This window comes from Lynx rufus, unplaced genomic scaffold (genome assembly GCF_022079265.1).
Source record: "Lynx rufus isolate CCGP_SWC_20201006 ecotype Redwood Valley unplaced genomic scaffold, mLynRuf1.p SCAF_5, whole genome shotgun sequence".
NCBI lineage: Eukaryota > Metazoa > Chordata > Mammalia > Carnivora > Felidae > Lynx > Lynx rufus.
Genome location: NW_025814867.1, coordinates 112,757,433 through 112,775,077, shown reverse-complemented (window position 1 = coordinate 112,775,077; position 17,645 = coordinate 112,757,433). Strand labels below are relative to the sequence as shown.

The 17,645-nt window shown below is 36.8% G+C and overlaps 1 protein-coding gene and 1 pseudogene across 1 annotated transcript; both read left to right on the top strand.

Moving 5' to 3' along the window:
* The first annotated feature begins 1,393 nt into the window (after positions 1-1,393).
* Positions 1,394-2,326, top strand: LOC124526906 (olfactory receptor 5H2-like). Its single transcript, XM_047100107.1, has one exon. It carries the CDS (start codon positions 1,397-1,399, stop codon positions 2,324-2,326), a length of 930 nt encoding a protein of 309 aa, XP_046956063.1. The 5' UTR covers positions 1,394-1,396.
* Positions 2,327-15,926: 13,600 nt separating this feature from the next.
* On the top strand, positions 15,927-16,872 carry LOC124526901 (olfactory receptor 5H2-like; annotated as a pseudogene).
* Positions 16,873-17,645: the final 773 nt, after the last annotated feature.

Genomic DNA, 17,645 nt, shown 5'->3' with positions numbered 1-17,645 from the left:
CATTGGTGTGGGTGCAGGATGCATTTGCTGGAACCTTCATATTATAGCTTGGTTGCCTTAGCAACCCAAATTCTCTTTTGTCCATGTCCCCCCCCTTTTTTTTTGTCCTTGCCCCTTTTAATGCCTCACTTCAAATTCCAAATCCAGTGTGGGGAAGTTAGATTTGCCACACTTGCATCAGGTGCCCTCACTCTAGTTGTTGGAGGGATAGGAAAGTCAGTTTGCAGCTCTTTTGGCTCCTAGAGTGGGTGATAGACTTTGCGGGCCACCAATATCTAGTGGGAGAAAAGAGGATCAGATTGGCTATCTGAAAATGGCATACATCTTCACTGCCACTTTAATATACTCTGTCAGTTTAGTTTCTCACCATCTCTTCACACTTGATGTTTTCTCCAAGGGATAGATCATAGATAAGTATGCCTTCAACTACCCCAAGGACTTCCAAGTCATTATTTGTAGTAGATTCATACTACAAAGAATATATCAATGGGATGTCCACAGATGGGCCACCGCCTCTGAGCTCTCAATCAATTTTTGATGGGAATCTACACAGTCATCAAGTGACTCCTCTATTCTTCATTGACTACCCATTCACCTTCAATGTATCAGAGAAGTACTGCATCTACATTCTGAACTCTTTTCTATCTGTCTCTTCATCTTCCCATCAATCTCAATGTCACTGCACACATGTACTAGGCATGCCACATGTATTTGAATCACTCATGGAGTAAACAGAATACAGATTATTAGCTTTAATTATTGACCCACTAAATCAATGTCTACAGTAATATCTCAGATCTATATTTTGAACAAAACATTCCTCTGACAATTCCAACGTGTAATCTGGTTTAAGAACACTAAATAGTAGTAACCTCTACTGAATAGTACTCCTGACCCCAATTACCCCACTCTGCAGTCTATTTTCTACACTACCATATATTTAATTAAAAAATAATCTTTCAGTGCCACTCCCTCCTCTTAAGTTTTAGTGTATTCTTATTCCGTGATGGATAATGTTCAAGATCCTTCATATGCAATTCAATTCATTTCATTACCAAGGCTCTTCAATCTTCTTTTCCCTTCACCATACATCCACATCCCAAACATAGAATTTCCATATCATACCCATCCTATCCCATAAATTTAGGACATATTACAATTCTTTCATTTTTCAAATCTGTTCCTTGCTGCACATTTAAAAATTTGAAATAATTCCATTTATTTCCATGCCCCTGAAATAGATCCTATCTATTACCTAGGTAACACATAAAATTGAGAGGACATTCTGATGTGCATAACTGTATCTCAAATCTCCTTCCTATATTTTCACATATAAATTCTTATTGACATTTAAAAAACTTATTCCATTTCATTTCAGGCAACACCCAGTGAGGACATGGAAAAAGATAATGCAACACTACTGGCAGAGTTAATTCTCACAGGACTCACATATGAACCACAGTGGCAAATCCCCCTATTTCTGGTGTTCTTGGTTATCTATCTTCTCACCATTATGGGGAACCTTGGTCTGATTTCCCTCATATGGAATGACCCTCAGCTTCACATCCCCATGTACTTTTTCCTTGGAAGTTTGGCATTTGTGGATGCTTGGGTATCATCCACAGTGACCCCCAAGATGCTGGTCAACTTCTTTGCCAAGAGCAAAATGATATCTCTTCCTGAATGCATGATACAGTTTTTTTCCTTGGCAATCAGTATAACCACTGAATGTTTTCTGCTGGCAACAATGGCTTATGATCGCTATGTGGCCATATGCAAACCATTACTTTACCCAGTGATTATGTCCAATACACTATGCATCCAGCTGTTAGTTTTGTCATTTTCAGGTGGCCTTCTTCATGCCATAATTCACAATGCTTTGTTATTCAGATTAACCTTCTGCAATTCCATCATAGTACATCACTTTTACTGTGACATTATGCCATTGTTTAAGATTTCTTGTACTGACCCTTCTATTAATTTTCTGATAGTATTTATTTTTGCTGGGTCAATACAGATGTTCACCATTCTGATAGTTCTTGTCTCCTATACACTAGTTCTCTTTTCAATCTTAAAAAAGAAGTCACTACAAGGCATAAGAAAAGCCTTCTCCACCTGTGGAGCCCATCTCTTATCTGTCTGTTTGTACTATGGCCCTCTTGTCTTAATGTATATGCGCCCTGTATCTGCACAATCAGATGATCAAGATATGATGGACTCTCTATTTTATACTATCATAATTCCTTTATTAAATCCAATTATCTACAGCTTGAGAAATAAGAAAGTCATAGATTCATTGAGAAAAATATTAAAGAGAATTTCTTAGGACACACATTAATATCTGTTCTCTTCTCATTAAAATGACACAAACTTATACAGATTATATATTGCTATGTGTTGATTAGTGTTTACCTTTTGCAGTTATAATTGCCCTAATGTTTAAATGACTTAGGGTGAGAGTAAAAATAAAGGTGTATATGTAAAACATAGAAGGAATTTTAATCAAGTGTTCATGACATAAGAATAATTGAAAAGGAAAACAAAAATTTTTACATGTTTGGATGTTTCAATGTGGCTTCATAAATGCATTAAGTGCTGCAATATGGTAACTGCTCTAAAAAGAATTTGAATATGATATATTTGACAGCCATACAGCTATGCAGCCTGAAGACTCATATCACGTTACTCCACAGTGGAGTCAGGGTTGTTTTTGAGTGAACAGAGACAGAAAAGCATAATAAGTGATCAGATTTAGGTTCATTTCTGCCTTTCATCTCTCACCATTGATAATATATACAGTTCTACTTATATAAATAAGGTCCTCAGACCTTATTACCGCTACTCACTTCCATCATTTGCTATAAACTTTTTATTGTTCCTATATCCTGCTGATACTCTTACTTCCCAAACAATGCTGTTAGATTATTTTTAAGAAACAGATGTCTGACTAAGTAATATCCCACTTCAATAACTTTTCATGGATTTTGCTATCTACCAGATTATTATAAATGGTACACATTTCTAGAGCTGTATAACACATATGCATAAGTCTATTCATATATGCATATGTATGAAATGAATGATATAGAAGGATATCTATATACATATCATATAGATTGTATATTTGCTCTTCAGATTATTTATTTGCTATGTGTTGATTAGTTTTAAACATTTTTTTTCAGTTATAATTGCCCTAGTGTTAATGACTTTAGGTGGGAGTACAAATAAACAATTTTCTTTACAAATAAACATCTTAAATATGTATGTGTGTACACACATCATTTGTTCTGCATTTGTTCTCCCTGCATTATTTGAGGTTTATCTCTTAAAAAATCTTGATTTAACTCTGAAGTCTTGTCCTCCAAATTCTTCTAATAGATTCAGTGTTATCACCACAATGAGTTACTGAAAGCCTTCTGGACACCTTCTTAGGTACATACTTTTGTTTATACAGGTCTCTCCACAGAGGATGCTTCCCCAAGTGCACCCATCTTCACTTACAATTGAAATAGTGTCGCTTCTTTAAGATCTATCTTAAATGTTACAGCTTCCTTGATGCATTTCCAGATTACCAAAAGAAGACAGGAATGTTCATTTGTTTGATGTATTACATATTTTATTTATTCTTTTAGGTCACAAATGGCCTTGTGTAATACTTGGTTTTAGCTTACAAGCTCTTTTAGATTATAATTTAGAAGCCTTAGTACTTTTCCAATTGTTTGCAGTGTCAGTACAGTGGCTTACACACATGAGGTCCTACGTAAGTACTTAGGAAATCTGGCAGCACAAATACTTCAAATGAAGTGAGAGTGCATCACTCATTTTCAATCCTGTAATGAGCCCCAACAGATTACTGGGCCTGGGGTGTCTGCTGCAAGCCAGCTCAACTTCCTGTTTCTTTCAAGACAATCACAAGTATCATACACCTAAAGTAAATTATTCTTATTCTTCTTATCATTAAGATTAGCTCCTGGGGACAAGGAGGAGCCCTTTAATTAGATGCTTGTTTAAAAATACAAAACATGTAAGCATTTGAAACAAATATTACTATGTATTTCTGGAGGTGCAGATCACAAAATTAGACCAGGTCATCTGCCCTCTTTTTGTTTCTCTGAGGGTACCTCTAAGGCCCAGGAAAGGAAGTGAATACATCAGAGTCCAGACATTGTTATTACTTTCCACTAGAGAATCCATGTTATTGCATTAATTTGTAGTTTGTTACTGTATAACATTCCCACTGTTCTGATTTTTTTCTGTAAATTATCTACACTTGTGCTCATTCACATGATGTTATGACCCAAAGACCGTATTACAATAAAAGCAATTGGTGGGTATTTCTTCTGCTATCATAAAGATTTATTTCACAAATTGGTTCTTTTTTAATGAAAAGGTTGGCATCAATCCATGAGTATATGAGTGTGGTGTATACAGTGTCTGGTTCTACTCTAGATTGGGCAGGTGTGGACAGGCTTTGGGGGGTCTCAGAAACTCAGACTTTCTAGCAACATTCTCTTGTACATGTCTCATCTACAGATTCCGCTGATCTGATGTGTCTTTCATTAAAATGTCAACTAATTTATGCCTTTCAGAAAATGACCAGGATGTCCTGACAAAACATTTCTCCAAAGAAGACATATAGATGGAAAACAGACACATAAAAAGATGCTCAACATCACTAAGCATCAGGGAAATGTAAATCAAAACCACAATGAGAGATATCACCTCACACCTGTCAGAATGGTTAAAATAACAATAATAATTTAAAAAAAAAATAACAAACAGCAAGTGTTGGCAAGGATGTGAACAAAAAGGAACCCTGCGTATTGTTGGTGGGATGCAAATTCTTGCCGTCGCTGTGGAAAACAGTATGGAAGTTCCTCAAATGATTAAAAACAGAAATACTCTACAATGTAGTGGTTGCACTACTGGGTATTTATCCAAAGAATACAAAACGATTAATTTGAAAAGATACATGAACATCTATGTTTATTGCAGCAGTATTTTACAACAGGCAAATTATGGAAGCAGTCAAGTGTGCATAGATAGATGAATGGATAAAAAAGATGTGGCTATATATATACATATATGTATATATATAATGAATATTATTCAGCCATAAAAAGAATGAAATTTTGCCATTTGCAAAATATGAATGGGTCTAGAAAGTATAATGCTAAGCAAAATAAGTCAATCAGGGAAAGATAAATAAATACCATATGATTTCACTCATATGTGGAATTTAAGAAACAAAGGGGAGAAAAAGAGATAAACCAAAAAACAGACTATTACTTTAGTGGGCTAACAGAGGGTTACCAGAGGGCAGGTAGGTAGGGGGATCCATAGGTGAAGAGTATTAAGAGTACACTCATCTTGATGAAGACTGAGTAATACATAGAATTGGTGAATCATTATATTGTACACCTGAGAGAATTATGACACTGTATGTTAGCTACACTGGAATTAAAATTTAAATTTAAAAAGTCTCCTGTCCACTGATGTGTCCCTATTCTCACTTCTGTTACAAAATTTTTCTTTTTTGTACATCATTTTCGTCATTTCAGTGTCATGTAGGGAAAGACCTAAAACATACATCTCTGCAAAGTCCACATTTTAGACAAGATGTTCTGCAAAGTTTTAAAAAGTAAACTATGAAGTTACATAGTATTATTTGTTGAATATTTAGATGTAAAGGATGAGATCACAATGCTAAGTTCATCCAGTTGTCTGGAACATGGCTAAATGTGATTATCTTTAAAATAATAATAATAATTAATATTAATAATAATAACATAAATACCCTTTACTATAAACATATTGATTTTCTTACTTTAAAATAATTCATAGTTCCTCCTTCAATGTACATGTATATACGTTTTTTCCTCATCACTTTGTAATACCTATTGAGAAGTTGCTGACATTATCCTAGACTGTATTCAAGGAATCAACACACTTAGGAGTTAGTTAAAAACAAACACCAACTGTGGGGTCTAAGATAGTGGAGTAGTAGGAGAACCCTAAAATTGCCTTGACCCTCAAACACAGCTAGATAAAAATCAAATCACTCTGACTACACAAGAAATTGATCTGAGGACTGACAGAACAAACTGCACAACTAGAGGGAGAGAAGAGGCCATATCATCAAAGGTAGGAAGTGCAGAGACATGGGTTAGGGGAGAGACAGATCATGAGTGCTGCAGAGGAGAGGGAAGCCTGGTCATGGACAGAGGAGAGAGAGGGAAAGAGAGAGAGGGAGAGAGATTGAGGAGTTCACAGGGAAACACAAGGAAAATACTTCCCCAAAGCCAATGACTGGGAAAATGAGAGGAGATGATTTGCATGGGTTTTATAACCAGCAGGGCTCAAAGACTGAAGTTTTAGACGTCCTCAGTGTGGCTAGTGTGGAGCCCTGAGGGCTCCACAGCAGTCCTATGGAGAAGGTGGGCATATAGTTTGAGGGTGGGTGGTGCAATCTGAGGATCCCCTAGGATAAGCTGGGAGAGGTATTCCCCCTTGTTATAGTGCATCTGGGATAGGTGGCATTGTCTCTCCAGAGACAAAAGACCTGGCGGGGGTGCTGTTTCCCTCTCCCACCTCTCTGCACAGAGACACTTACTGAGGGTGGTTAACCTGGACACAGACTATTTGCTGTGCTTTCCCCCAAAACCTAGACTCCTGTGCTTTGGTGTGACTTCCCTCCTGGGTCAAACCTGCATCAGTTCCAGCATGGCAAGACCCTCCCCCAGAGAACCAGAGTGGGTCCACACCATGCCAGGCACATAAAGTTTGGGAGTTGAATACAGTGAGCCTGTCTACAATAGAGCCCAAGGTGCACTGTGCTGCTAGGCAGGCAGAAGACCCTAACACAGTGTGAAAGCAGTGATCTGGAACACAGGAGGGGAGATTATTTGCTCTTCTGGGAAGGCTCACTGGACAGCAGCAAGCATGAACTTCCCTCTCTGGGGACGAGGGAGTTGGCTGACACCATTTCTCTTCCCCACCCCTCAGTATAAACTAATTCAGTAAACAGCACAGTGCTAACATTGGTAGCCTAAACCACTTACACAAAGGCTCAACCCCTGTGCTCTGCCAGTATTGCTTTTCTCAGGCAAGTGTCCCTGGCACACAGAGCAGTGGTGCCATCCCCCAGAGGACCAGCACAAAAGCCCAAACACACCATGTCTACTGACCATAGAGTTCTGCAAAACTTCAGCACCAGTAGAAAGAGAATCAGGTCTATTTTAAAGAGGAAACCAGAGCACACCTAGCTAAAACTCACCACACTCTGGCCAAAATCTGGACACTCCCCACTATAGGCAAGGAAAAATTCTGCATAACAGTGACCTGAGGGAAAGAGCAGCCAAAACACAGCTGCAGAATACACAAAGCATACACCAGAAACACTATAGTATATGACTTCTTCTTCATAAAGCCATTACTCTCAGGAGCAGGAAATATATAACAGTGTTTCCTAACACACAGACAAAGACCTAGACAAAATGCCAAGATAGAATTCATCCCAAAAGAAAGAACAAGAAAAGGTCATGGCCAGGGATCTAATGGAAAAAGATGTAAGTAATATGCCTGATCCAGAATTTAAAGCCACAATCATAAGGATACTAACTGTACTTGAGAAAAGCATAGAAGACAGCAGGGAGTCTCTTACCACAAAGACAGAAGAGCTAAAAACTAACCAGGCCAAAGTGAAAAATGGAATAATGAAATCTTGAAACCTACTGGAAGTTATGGCCACAGCATGGAAGAAGCAGAAGAATAAATACGTGATATAGAAGATAAAATCATGGAAAATAATGAAACTGCACAAAAGAGGGAAAGGAAAATCCTGGATCACAAAAATAGATTTCGGGAATTCAGTAATAACATTCATATCATAGGAATCCCAGAAAAAGAGGGAAAGGGGGCAGAAGGTTTATTTGAGCAAATTATACCAAAACAACCCTAATCTGGGGGAGAAAGCAGATACCCAAACCCAGAAGGACAGAGAACTCCATTCAAAATCAGCTAAAGCAGGCCAACATCAAGAAATATCAAATTTGCAAATATTAAATTTGCAAAATAAAGAGATAAAGAAAAAATCCAAAAAGCAGCAAGACGAAAGAAGTCCCAAACTTATAAAGTAAGACAAATAAGGTTGGCAGCAGATCTCCACAGAAATTTGGCAGGCCAGAAGGGAGTGGTATAATATATTCAACATGTTGAATGGGAAAAATATGCAGCCAAGAATACTCTATCCAGCAAGGTTATCACTCAAAATAGAACCAGAGATAAAGAATTTCCCAAACAAAAACTAAAAGGTTTCATGACCACTAAACCAACCCTGCAATAAATATTAGATACTCTTTGAGTGGGACAGAAAGATCAAAAGTGACAAAGACTAGAGGGGTGCCTGGGTGGCTCAGTTGGTTAAGCAGCCGACTTCAGCTCAGATCATGATCTTGCTGTCTGTGAGTTCAAGCCCTGTGTCGGGCTCTGTGCTGACAGCTCAGAGCCTGGAGCCTGCTTCCAATTCTGTGTCTCCCTCTCTCTCTGCCCCTTCCCTGCTTGCTCTCTGGCGCTCTCTCTCTCTCTCTCTCAAAAATAATAAACATTAAGAAAAAAAAAATTTTAAGTGACAAAGACTAGAAAAGAAATAAGAAAATCTTCCAAAACCATGACAAACAAGTAATAAAATGGCATGAATTCATATCTATCAATAATCACTCTGAAAGTAAACAGACTAAATTCTCCAATCAAAAGACATAGAATGTAAGAATGAATAAAAAAAACAAGACTTATGTATATGTTGCCTACAAGAGACTCATTTTAGACAAAAAAAAAAAAAAGTGAGGGGATGGAGAAATATTTACCATACAAATACAAAAGAAAGCCAGAGTAGCATACTTATATCAGACAAAGTAGATTTTAAACCAAAAACTGTAACAAGAGATGAAGAAGGGCACTACATCATAATAAAAGGATCTATCCAACAAGAAAATCTAACAATTGTAATTATTTATGTCCCCAACTTGAGAGCACCCAAATATATAAAACAATTAATAACAAACATAAAGGAGCTCATTGATAATAATACAATAATAGTAAGGGACTTTAATACCCCCACTTATAGCAATGGACAGATCATCTAGGCACAAATTCAACAAGGAAACAATGGTTTTGAATGACACACTGGACCAGATGGACTTAACAGATATATTCAGAACATTTCATTCTAAAGCAGCAGAAAACACATTCTTTTCAAGTGTACATGGAACATACTCCAGAATAGATCACATACTGGGTTATAAATCAGGACTCAACAAGTACAAAAAAATTGAGATCCTACCATGTATCTTTTCAGACCACAAAACTATAAAACTTGAAGTCAATCAGAAATGAAAATTTGGAAAGAACACAAATTCATGGAGGCTAAAGAACATCCCACTAAAGAGTGAATGGGTCAACAAGGAAATTAAATAATAAATTTAAAAAGTACATGGAAACAAATGAAAATGAAAAGACTATGGTCCAAAATCTTTGGGATGCAGCAAAAGTGGCCCTAAGAGGGAAGTATATAGATATAACAATACAGGTCTACCTCAAAAAGCAAGAAAATCTCAAATAAACAACCTAACTTTACACCTAACAGAGCTAGAAAAAGAACAAATGGAAGCCTAAAGTCAGCCTTCTTCCCAGAAGAAAGGAAGTAATAAAGACTAGAGCAGAAATAAATGATATAGAAACAATAAAAAACCTCAGTAGAACAGATCAATGAAACCAGGAGTCAATTCTCTGAAAGAACTAATAAAATTGATAACCTCCTAGCCAGATTTATCAAAAAGAGAAAGGACCCAAATAAGTAAAATCGCTAATGAGAGAGGGGAAATCGCAACCAATACCACAGAAATACAAACAATTATAAGAGAATATCATGAAAAATTATACGCCAACAAATTGGGAAATCTGGAAGAAATGGATAAATTCTTGGAAACATATAAGCACCAAAACTAAAACAGGAAGAAATAGAAAACTTGAACAGACCAATAATCAGCAAAGGAACCAAATCAGTAATAAAAAAATCTCCCAACAAACAAAAGTCCAGGGCCAGATAGCTTCACGGGGGCATTCTACCAAACATTTAAAGAAGAGTTAATACCTATTCTTATCAAACTATTCTAGAAAGTAGAAATGGAAGGAAAACTTCCAAACTCATTCTATGATGCCAGCATTATCCTGATTCCAAAGTGAGACAAAGACTTCACTAAAAAAGAGAATTACAGGCCAATATCCCTGATGAACATAGATGCAAAAATTCTCAGCAAAAATACTAGCAAACTGAGTCCAACAGATCATTAGAAGAATCACTCCCTACCATCAAGTGGGATTTATTCCTGGGTTAAAGGGGTGGTTCATTATCATGATCAATCAATATGATATACCACATTAATAAAAGAAAGGATAAGAATCTATGATCCTTTCAATAGCTGCAGAAAAAGCATTTGGCAAAGTACAGCATACAATCTTGATAAAAAAAAAAAAAACCTCAACAAAGTAACAATAGAGGGAACATACATCAATATCACAAAGTCCATAAATGAAAAACCCAAGCTAATATCATCCTTAATGGGGAAAAAACAGAAAGCTTTTCTTCTAAGGTCAGGAACACCCACTGTCACCACTGTAATTTAACATAAAAGTCCTAGCCTCAGCAATCAAAAACAGAGAAAAAGACAATAAGAAAACAAAAGAAAAAGAAATAAAAGGCATCTAAGTCAGCAAGGAATAAGTCAAACTTTCACTCTTTTCAGAAGACATGATCCTCTATGTAGAAAACCCAAAATATTCCACCAAAAATTGCTAGAACACACACACAAAATTCAGTAAGGCCACAGGATACAAAATCAACATACAATAATACAAGATACAAAAATACAATAATACAAGAAATCAATAATCAAGGTCACAGGATACAAAATCAACATACAGAAATCTGTTGAATTTCTATGCACCAATAATGAAGGAGCAGAAAGAGAAATCAAGGAATCAATCCCATTTACAATTGCACCAAAAACCGTAAGATACCTAGGAATAAGCCCAACTAAAGAGGTAAAAGATCTGTACTTTGGTAAACTATGGAACACTTATGAAAGAAACTGAAGAAGACACAAAGAAATGGAAAAACATTCCATCCTCCTGGATAGGAAGAACAAATATTGTTAAAATGTTTATGGCACCCAAAGTAATATACATATTTAATGCACTCCCTATCAAAATACCACTAGCATTTTTTCACAGAGGTAGAACAAACAATCCTAAAATTTGTATGGAACCACAAACAACCCTGAATAGCCAAGGCAATCTTGAAAAAGAAAAGCAAAGCTGGAGACATCACAATTCCAGACTTCAAATTTAATGTCATGCTGGCTCGCCTTTGAACCATCTTTCTCAAATTAATTGTATACACAAGATAATACTCATGATGTAATATGTAAATAAACCTCTTCTTACTAGTTACCTTTTAAAACAGAGTTATTTGAGGTCCATAGCTGACAATTGAGTTATATTTCCCTCTTTCTCATATGAAGAAGTCACTAAATGTACATCTAGTGGTTCTAACAGCCATAGTTTTTCAGAGTACAGAGCCAATAAGACATATCAATCTATAAGTGAAATATGTATATGTGAAGACATTTCTTATAAAATGTTGGCTCGTGTGAATATGAAGGCTGAGAAGTCCCATGATCTGCTATCTATAAGGTTTGAGACCCAGGAAAGATGATGCTCTAGTTCTAAAGCATGAGAATAGAAGAGTTGATGAAAGGTATAAATTCCATCAACTGTAGTTTGCATGAAGGTTGACAACTGTATTTGAGATTGGCTCCCAAAAGGAATCCAAACTTTGGCCTCAATAAAATCATATATGGTTGATTAGCTCAGAGAAGATCACACTAATTAAAGCAGTTAGCACATCAAAATTTATAGAGCAACTGAAGTTTGCATAAACCTGTTAGAAGTGTCACCTGTGGTAGAAACCTGTGGGTTTACAAGATGCCAAAAAATCCAGGTAAGTATAGAAAACTGCTAGTGAATAACTTATATATTTAATTTTAATGATTATAATCTAGATAAGCAAAATAGCTGTGAGACTTAATTATTCACTTTAACAATGTTTTATTTCTCTCAACATATCTAAAATAACTTATAGGTATTGGTGAACTAAAATATTCAATAATTTAAACTGCATTTAGAAATCACTTCATAACAGGAGCACCTGGATGGCTCAGGAGGTTGAGTGTCTGACTCTTGATTTTGGCTCAGGTCATGATTCCAGGGCTGTGTGATCAAGTCCCACATTGGGGTCCATGCTGAGCATGGAGCCTACCTAGGATTCTCTCTTTCTCCCCCTGCCCCTCACCTCTGCTCACGCACTCTCCCTTAAAAAATCATTTCAGGGACACCTGGGTGGCTCAATCAGTTAAGTGTCTGACTCTTGGTCATGATCTCACCATACGTGTGTTTCAGCCAGACATCAGGTGCCTTACTGACAGTGCAGAGCCCACTTGAGATTCTCTCCTTCCTTCTTTGTATGTCCCTCCCTCAGTCTCTCTCTCTTTCTCAAATAAATAATCTTAAAAAAATAATTTCATAACAATTCTTACATAAGAAATCTTCTGGTTACTCTGATTAAAACCTCCCTTATGTTTAATTGATCACACTTTCTGATAAAACTTTTAAAGTAAGTCACTTGCATATTACCTCTATCCTTTATCCAACTTCTGACAAGAATTTCATTGACTATTTATATACATGTAGGAGGAAATAGGCAGTAAGTGCTCCTTCATGCTCTTTCTAGTATTTATACCTTAATAAGTACCCACACATAAACTGAATTTGAGTATCTTCAGTTCGCTAGTGATTTGGGATTGCATGGAAGAAGTTCTTTCAAATAAATGTACATTTAAAAACTGCAATTATTGGCTTTGGTTACTTACATCACTTGTATTCCACTCCACTCTGGCTCAGTTTTATTCTGCTAAATAACTGGTGGCAAAAAAAAAATACTCTCAAGTAAAACCAGAAGGATTTCTAGAAAAAGTCAGTTCTAATCACTGTAATAACAAATGTAAAGCCACTTTTAAATATGAAAAGAACTTTCAGGCAGTGCTAGTGTATTTATGAACAGCACAAAATTTGCGAAGTAAAATTTAAAATGAAAATCTCTTGCATACACATATTCCATAGAAAATTAAACAAGGAAATTTGAATAAAACAAGTTTCCCCAAATTGACAACTTTATTATTATTTTTTGTTTATTTATTTATTTTGAGAGAGTGAGGTAGACAGAGAATCTCAAGCAGGCTCTGCACTGTCAGCATAGAGTCCAATGTTGGGCTTGATCTCATGAACCATGAGATCATGACCTGAGCTGAAATCAAGAGTCAGATGTTTAACTGACAGCCATGCAGGAGCTTGAAAGTTGACAACTTTAAGTAAAACAAAGGTTAAGATAAATATGTATTCCCTAATTCTGAGCTTTTCCCTTTTGTTGTCCATAAACTTTCTCTGATATATTCTGAATCCTTCTTTGTCTTTCCCACACTTATTCATCCACATGTCTATTATTCTCTGTGTATTACTCTTTGGGCATCTTGTGATCTCCACCCACCCAAATTTCTCCTTCTACTGTCTTCTTCCTCTTTGTGATGACATACTCTCTGCTTCTCTCTTCTGAACACTTTTATTAAATGATATATAGGAAAAATATTTTGTATTTGTCTACCACAGCAGACATACAATAACTGTCCTCCACATTCCTGGAGGGCTCAACTTTGTTTCCTGGTTCATTGTTGTGTAACTTGTTTCCCATTCACTTCTCATTATTCTCTGGCCTCCACTGCATCACATAACAGAAATGGCTCTCACTAAAGCCACTGAAAATCTCTTAGCTTCCATGCTCCATCACATCTGTTCACTCCTTGTCCTACTAGAGCATTTATGTTAGTGACTGGCACCGTAACTTTCTTTGTCCTTCTTGAATAGCTTCCTTTCCTTATGTTCATGACACTCATCTGCCCTGTTTCCCTTCTCTTCTTGATCATTCTGCTCAGTATCGTTTCCCAGTCTCTGCCCATCTTTCATTGCTGTCAGTCAGAACTATTAGCTTCAACAAGAAATGGTGTTTTTGAATGGATTTTCTCTAACATAGAAATGTGAGGGAGATTGAAGGAACCAGCTTGAAAAAAACAGATAGCAAAGAAGGAAGGAAGGCAATCTGTGAACAGCCAAAATCATGTCCCAACACTGTATCTATGAGGGTTGTTGCCGCACTGGCTGTATGGGAATGCCACTGTTCACACTGACAGGGTCATTGGTGTGGGTGCAGGATGCATTTGCTGGAATCTTCATTTTATTTTTTTTTCTTAAATTTTTTTTAATGTTTATTTACTCTTGAGAGAGAGACAGAGCATGAGAGGGGGAGGGGCAGAGAGAAAGGGAGACATAGAACCTGAAGCAGGCTGCAGGCTCTGAGCTGCCAGCACAGAGGTGGACACAGGGTTAGAAGTCACGAACCACGAGATCATGACCTGGGATGAAGTCAGATACTTAACCAACTGAGCCACACAGGCACCTCTGGAACCTTCATTTTATAGCTTGGCTGCCTTAGCAACCCAAATTCTCTTTTGTCCTTGTCCCTTTTACTCCCGCACTCCAAATTCTAAACCAGTGTGGGGAAGTTAGATTTGGCAAACTTACATCAGGTGCCCTCATTCTAGTTGTTAGTGGCACAACTTTTGGCTCCTAGAGTGGGTGGTAGACTTTGCCTGTCACCAAAATTATGTGGGAGAAAAGAGGATTGGACTGGCTTCTGAAAATGGCATACATCTTCAGTGCCACTTTACTATACTTTTGTCAGTTTAGTCCCTTGCCCTTCTCTTGACATTTGGTGTATTCTCTAATGGATAGATCATACGTAAGTGTGCCTCCCCCTACTCCAATGATTTCCAAGTCATTATTTCCATTAAGCTCTTGTAACTCATACTACAAAGTATATATCACCTAGATGTCCACAAACTGGCCACTGCCTTCTAGTTCTTAATCAGTTTTGAGGAAAATCTACCCAGTTACCCAGGTACTTCTTTATTCCTCACTGAAGACCCCTTCAGCTCCAATATATCACAGAGGTAGTAAGTGCCTCTACATTCCGAATTCTTCGGCATCCATGTCTTCTTGTTAATTTCAATGTAAATTTGCTAGTGGACTAGCCAAGTCACATGTATGTAGATCACCGTGGAGCAAGTTTAAAATACAGATTATTAGCTTTAGTTCTTGACACATTAAATTAATTTCTACAGTAAAGTTTCCAATCTGTATTTTACACAAAAGTTTCCCCAGACAATTCTGATGTGTACTCTGATTTGAGAACAGCTAGACAGTAGTAACTTCTTCTTGCCTGGATTCCTGAGCCCAGTTTCTCCTCCCTTCAGCCTATTTTTTATACTACCATATATTCACTTTAAAAGAGAGTCTTAGAGTGCTATTCCTTCCTCTTGTTTTCAGTACATGTTTATCCCCTGATAAATAATATTCAAGATCTTTCATAATCTATTTAATTAACTTTACTAACCTGGCCCTTCAAGCTTCTTTCCCTTTCAAGGCATTCAAGACACAGAATTTCTGTTTCATACTGAATCCTGTACCATAAATTTAGCACATATGTATAATGTCTTCCATTTTCCAAAATCTGTTTATTGCTGCATTTTAATATTTAAATAATTGTACTATTTTCCTTAGCTCCAAAATAGATTCCACTAAATATGTAATAAAATTAAGAGGGGATTCTGATGTGCACAACTGTATCTCAAATCTCCTCCCCATATTTTCACATATAAATTCTTATTGACATTCAAAAAACTTACTCCATTTCATTTCAGGCAACACCCAGTGAGGACATGGGAAAGGAAAATGCAACATTGCTGACAGAGTTAATTCTCAGGACTCACATATGAACCACAGTGGCAAATCCCCCTATTCCTGGTGTTCTTGGTTATCTATCTTCTCACCATTATGGGGAACCTTGGTCTGATTGCTCTCATACGGAATGAACCTCAGCTTCACATCCCCATGTACTTTTTCCTTGGAAGTTTGGCATTTGTGGATGCTTAGATATTATCCACAGTGACCCCCAAGATGCTGGTCAACTTCTTTGCCAAGAGCAAAATGATATCTCTTCCTGAATGCATGATGCAGTTTTTTTCCTTTGCAATCAGTATAACCACTGAATGTTTTCTGCTGGCAACAATGGCTTATGATCACTATGTGGCCATATGCAAACCATTACTTTACCCAGTGATTATGTCCAATATACTATGAATCCGGCTGTTAGTTTTGTCATTTTCAGGTGGCCTTCTTCAAGCCATAATTCATAATGCTTTGTTATTCAGATTAACCTTCTGTGATTCCATCATAGTACATTACTTTTACTGTGACATTATACCATTGTTTAAGATTTCTTGTACTGACCCTTCTATTAATTTTCTGATGGTATTCATTTTTGCTGGGTCAATACAGATGTTCACCATTCTGATAGTTCTTGTCTCCTATACACTAGTACTCTTTACAATCTTAAAAAAGAAGTCACTACAAGGCATAAGAAAAGCCTTCTCCACCTGTGGAGCCCATCTCTTATCTGTCTCTTTGTACCATGGCTCTCTTATCTTAATGTATGTGCACCCTGTATCTGCACAATCAGATGATCAGGGTATGATGGACTCTGTATTTTATGCTATCATAATTCCTTTCTTAAATCCAATTATCTATAGCTTGAGAAATAAGAAAGTCATAGATTCACTGAGAAAAATGTTAAAGAGAAATACTTAGAAGTCATAATAATATCTACTCTCCTTTCATTAAAATGACACAAAATTACAGATTAGATGTTATTAAGTGTTGATTAGCTATCAAAGTCTTTTGTAGGTATAATTGCATTAGCATTTTAATGACTAAGGTAGGCATACAATTTGCTTTCTTAAATATGTATGTCTATTATTCAGAAATAGAATTCTAACCAAGTGTTCATGTCATACTAAACTAAAGAGGAAAACAAATTATTTTACACGTTTTTATATTTTCAGTGTGGCTTCATAAATTCATTAAGCCCTCTAACAGTTTAACACCTCTGAAAGGAATTTGAATATCATGTCTTTGACAGCCATTGCAGTCATGCAGCCTGAAGACTCACATCACATTTACTCCACAGTAGAGTCACAGTTGTGTATGAGTGAACAAAGCCCAAAACGTATGAGTCATCCAATTTCAGGACACCCATGCCCTTCCTCCCTCACCAGTGATTCTGTACACAGTCTACTGATACCACTGAGGTTCTCACGCTAAAACTACTCATATCTGTCATTTGTTACAGTCTTGTTTCTTTTCTTACATCCTGTTGATATTCTCTTACTTCCAAAACATTGCTGTCAGAGTATTCTTTATACACAGAAGTCTGATTAAATAATATCCTTCTTCAATAACTTTTAATGGATTGCCATTGCTACCAGATTATGTGTATATATGGCGGGCATGACTAGAACTTTCTATACACAGATGGACAGAGGGGAAGATGGCAGTGTAAGAGGATGCTGATCCACCTTGTT

Excerpts from the sequence above, each read along its gene's own strand:
- LOC124526906 (XM_047100107.1), top strand. The coding sequence starts at position 1,397 with ATGGAAAAAGATAATGCAACACTACTGGCAGAGTTAATTCTCACAGGA.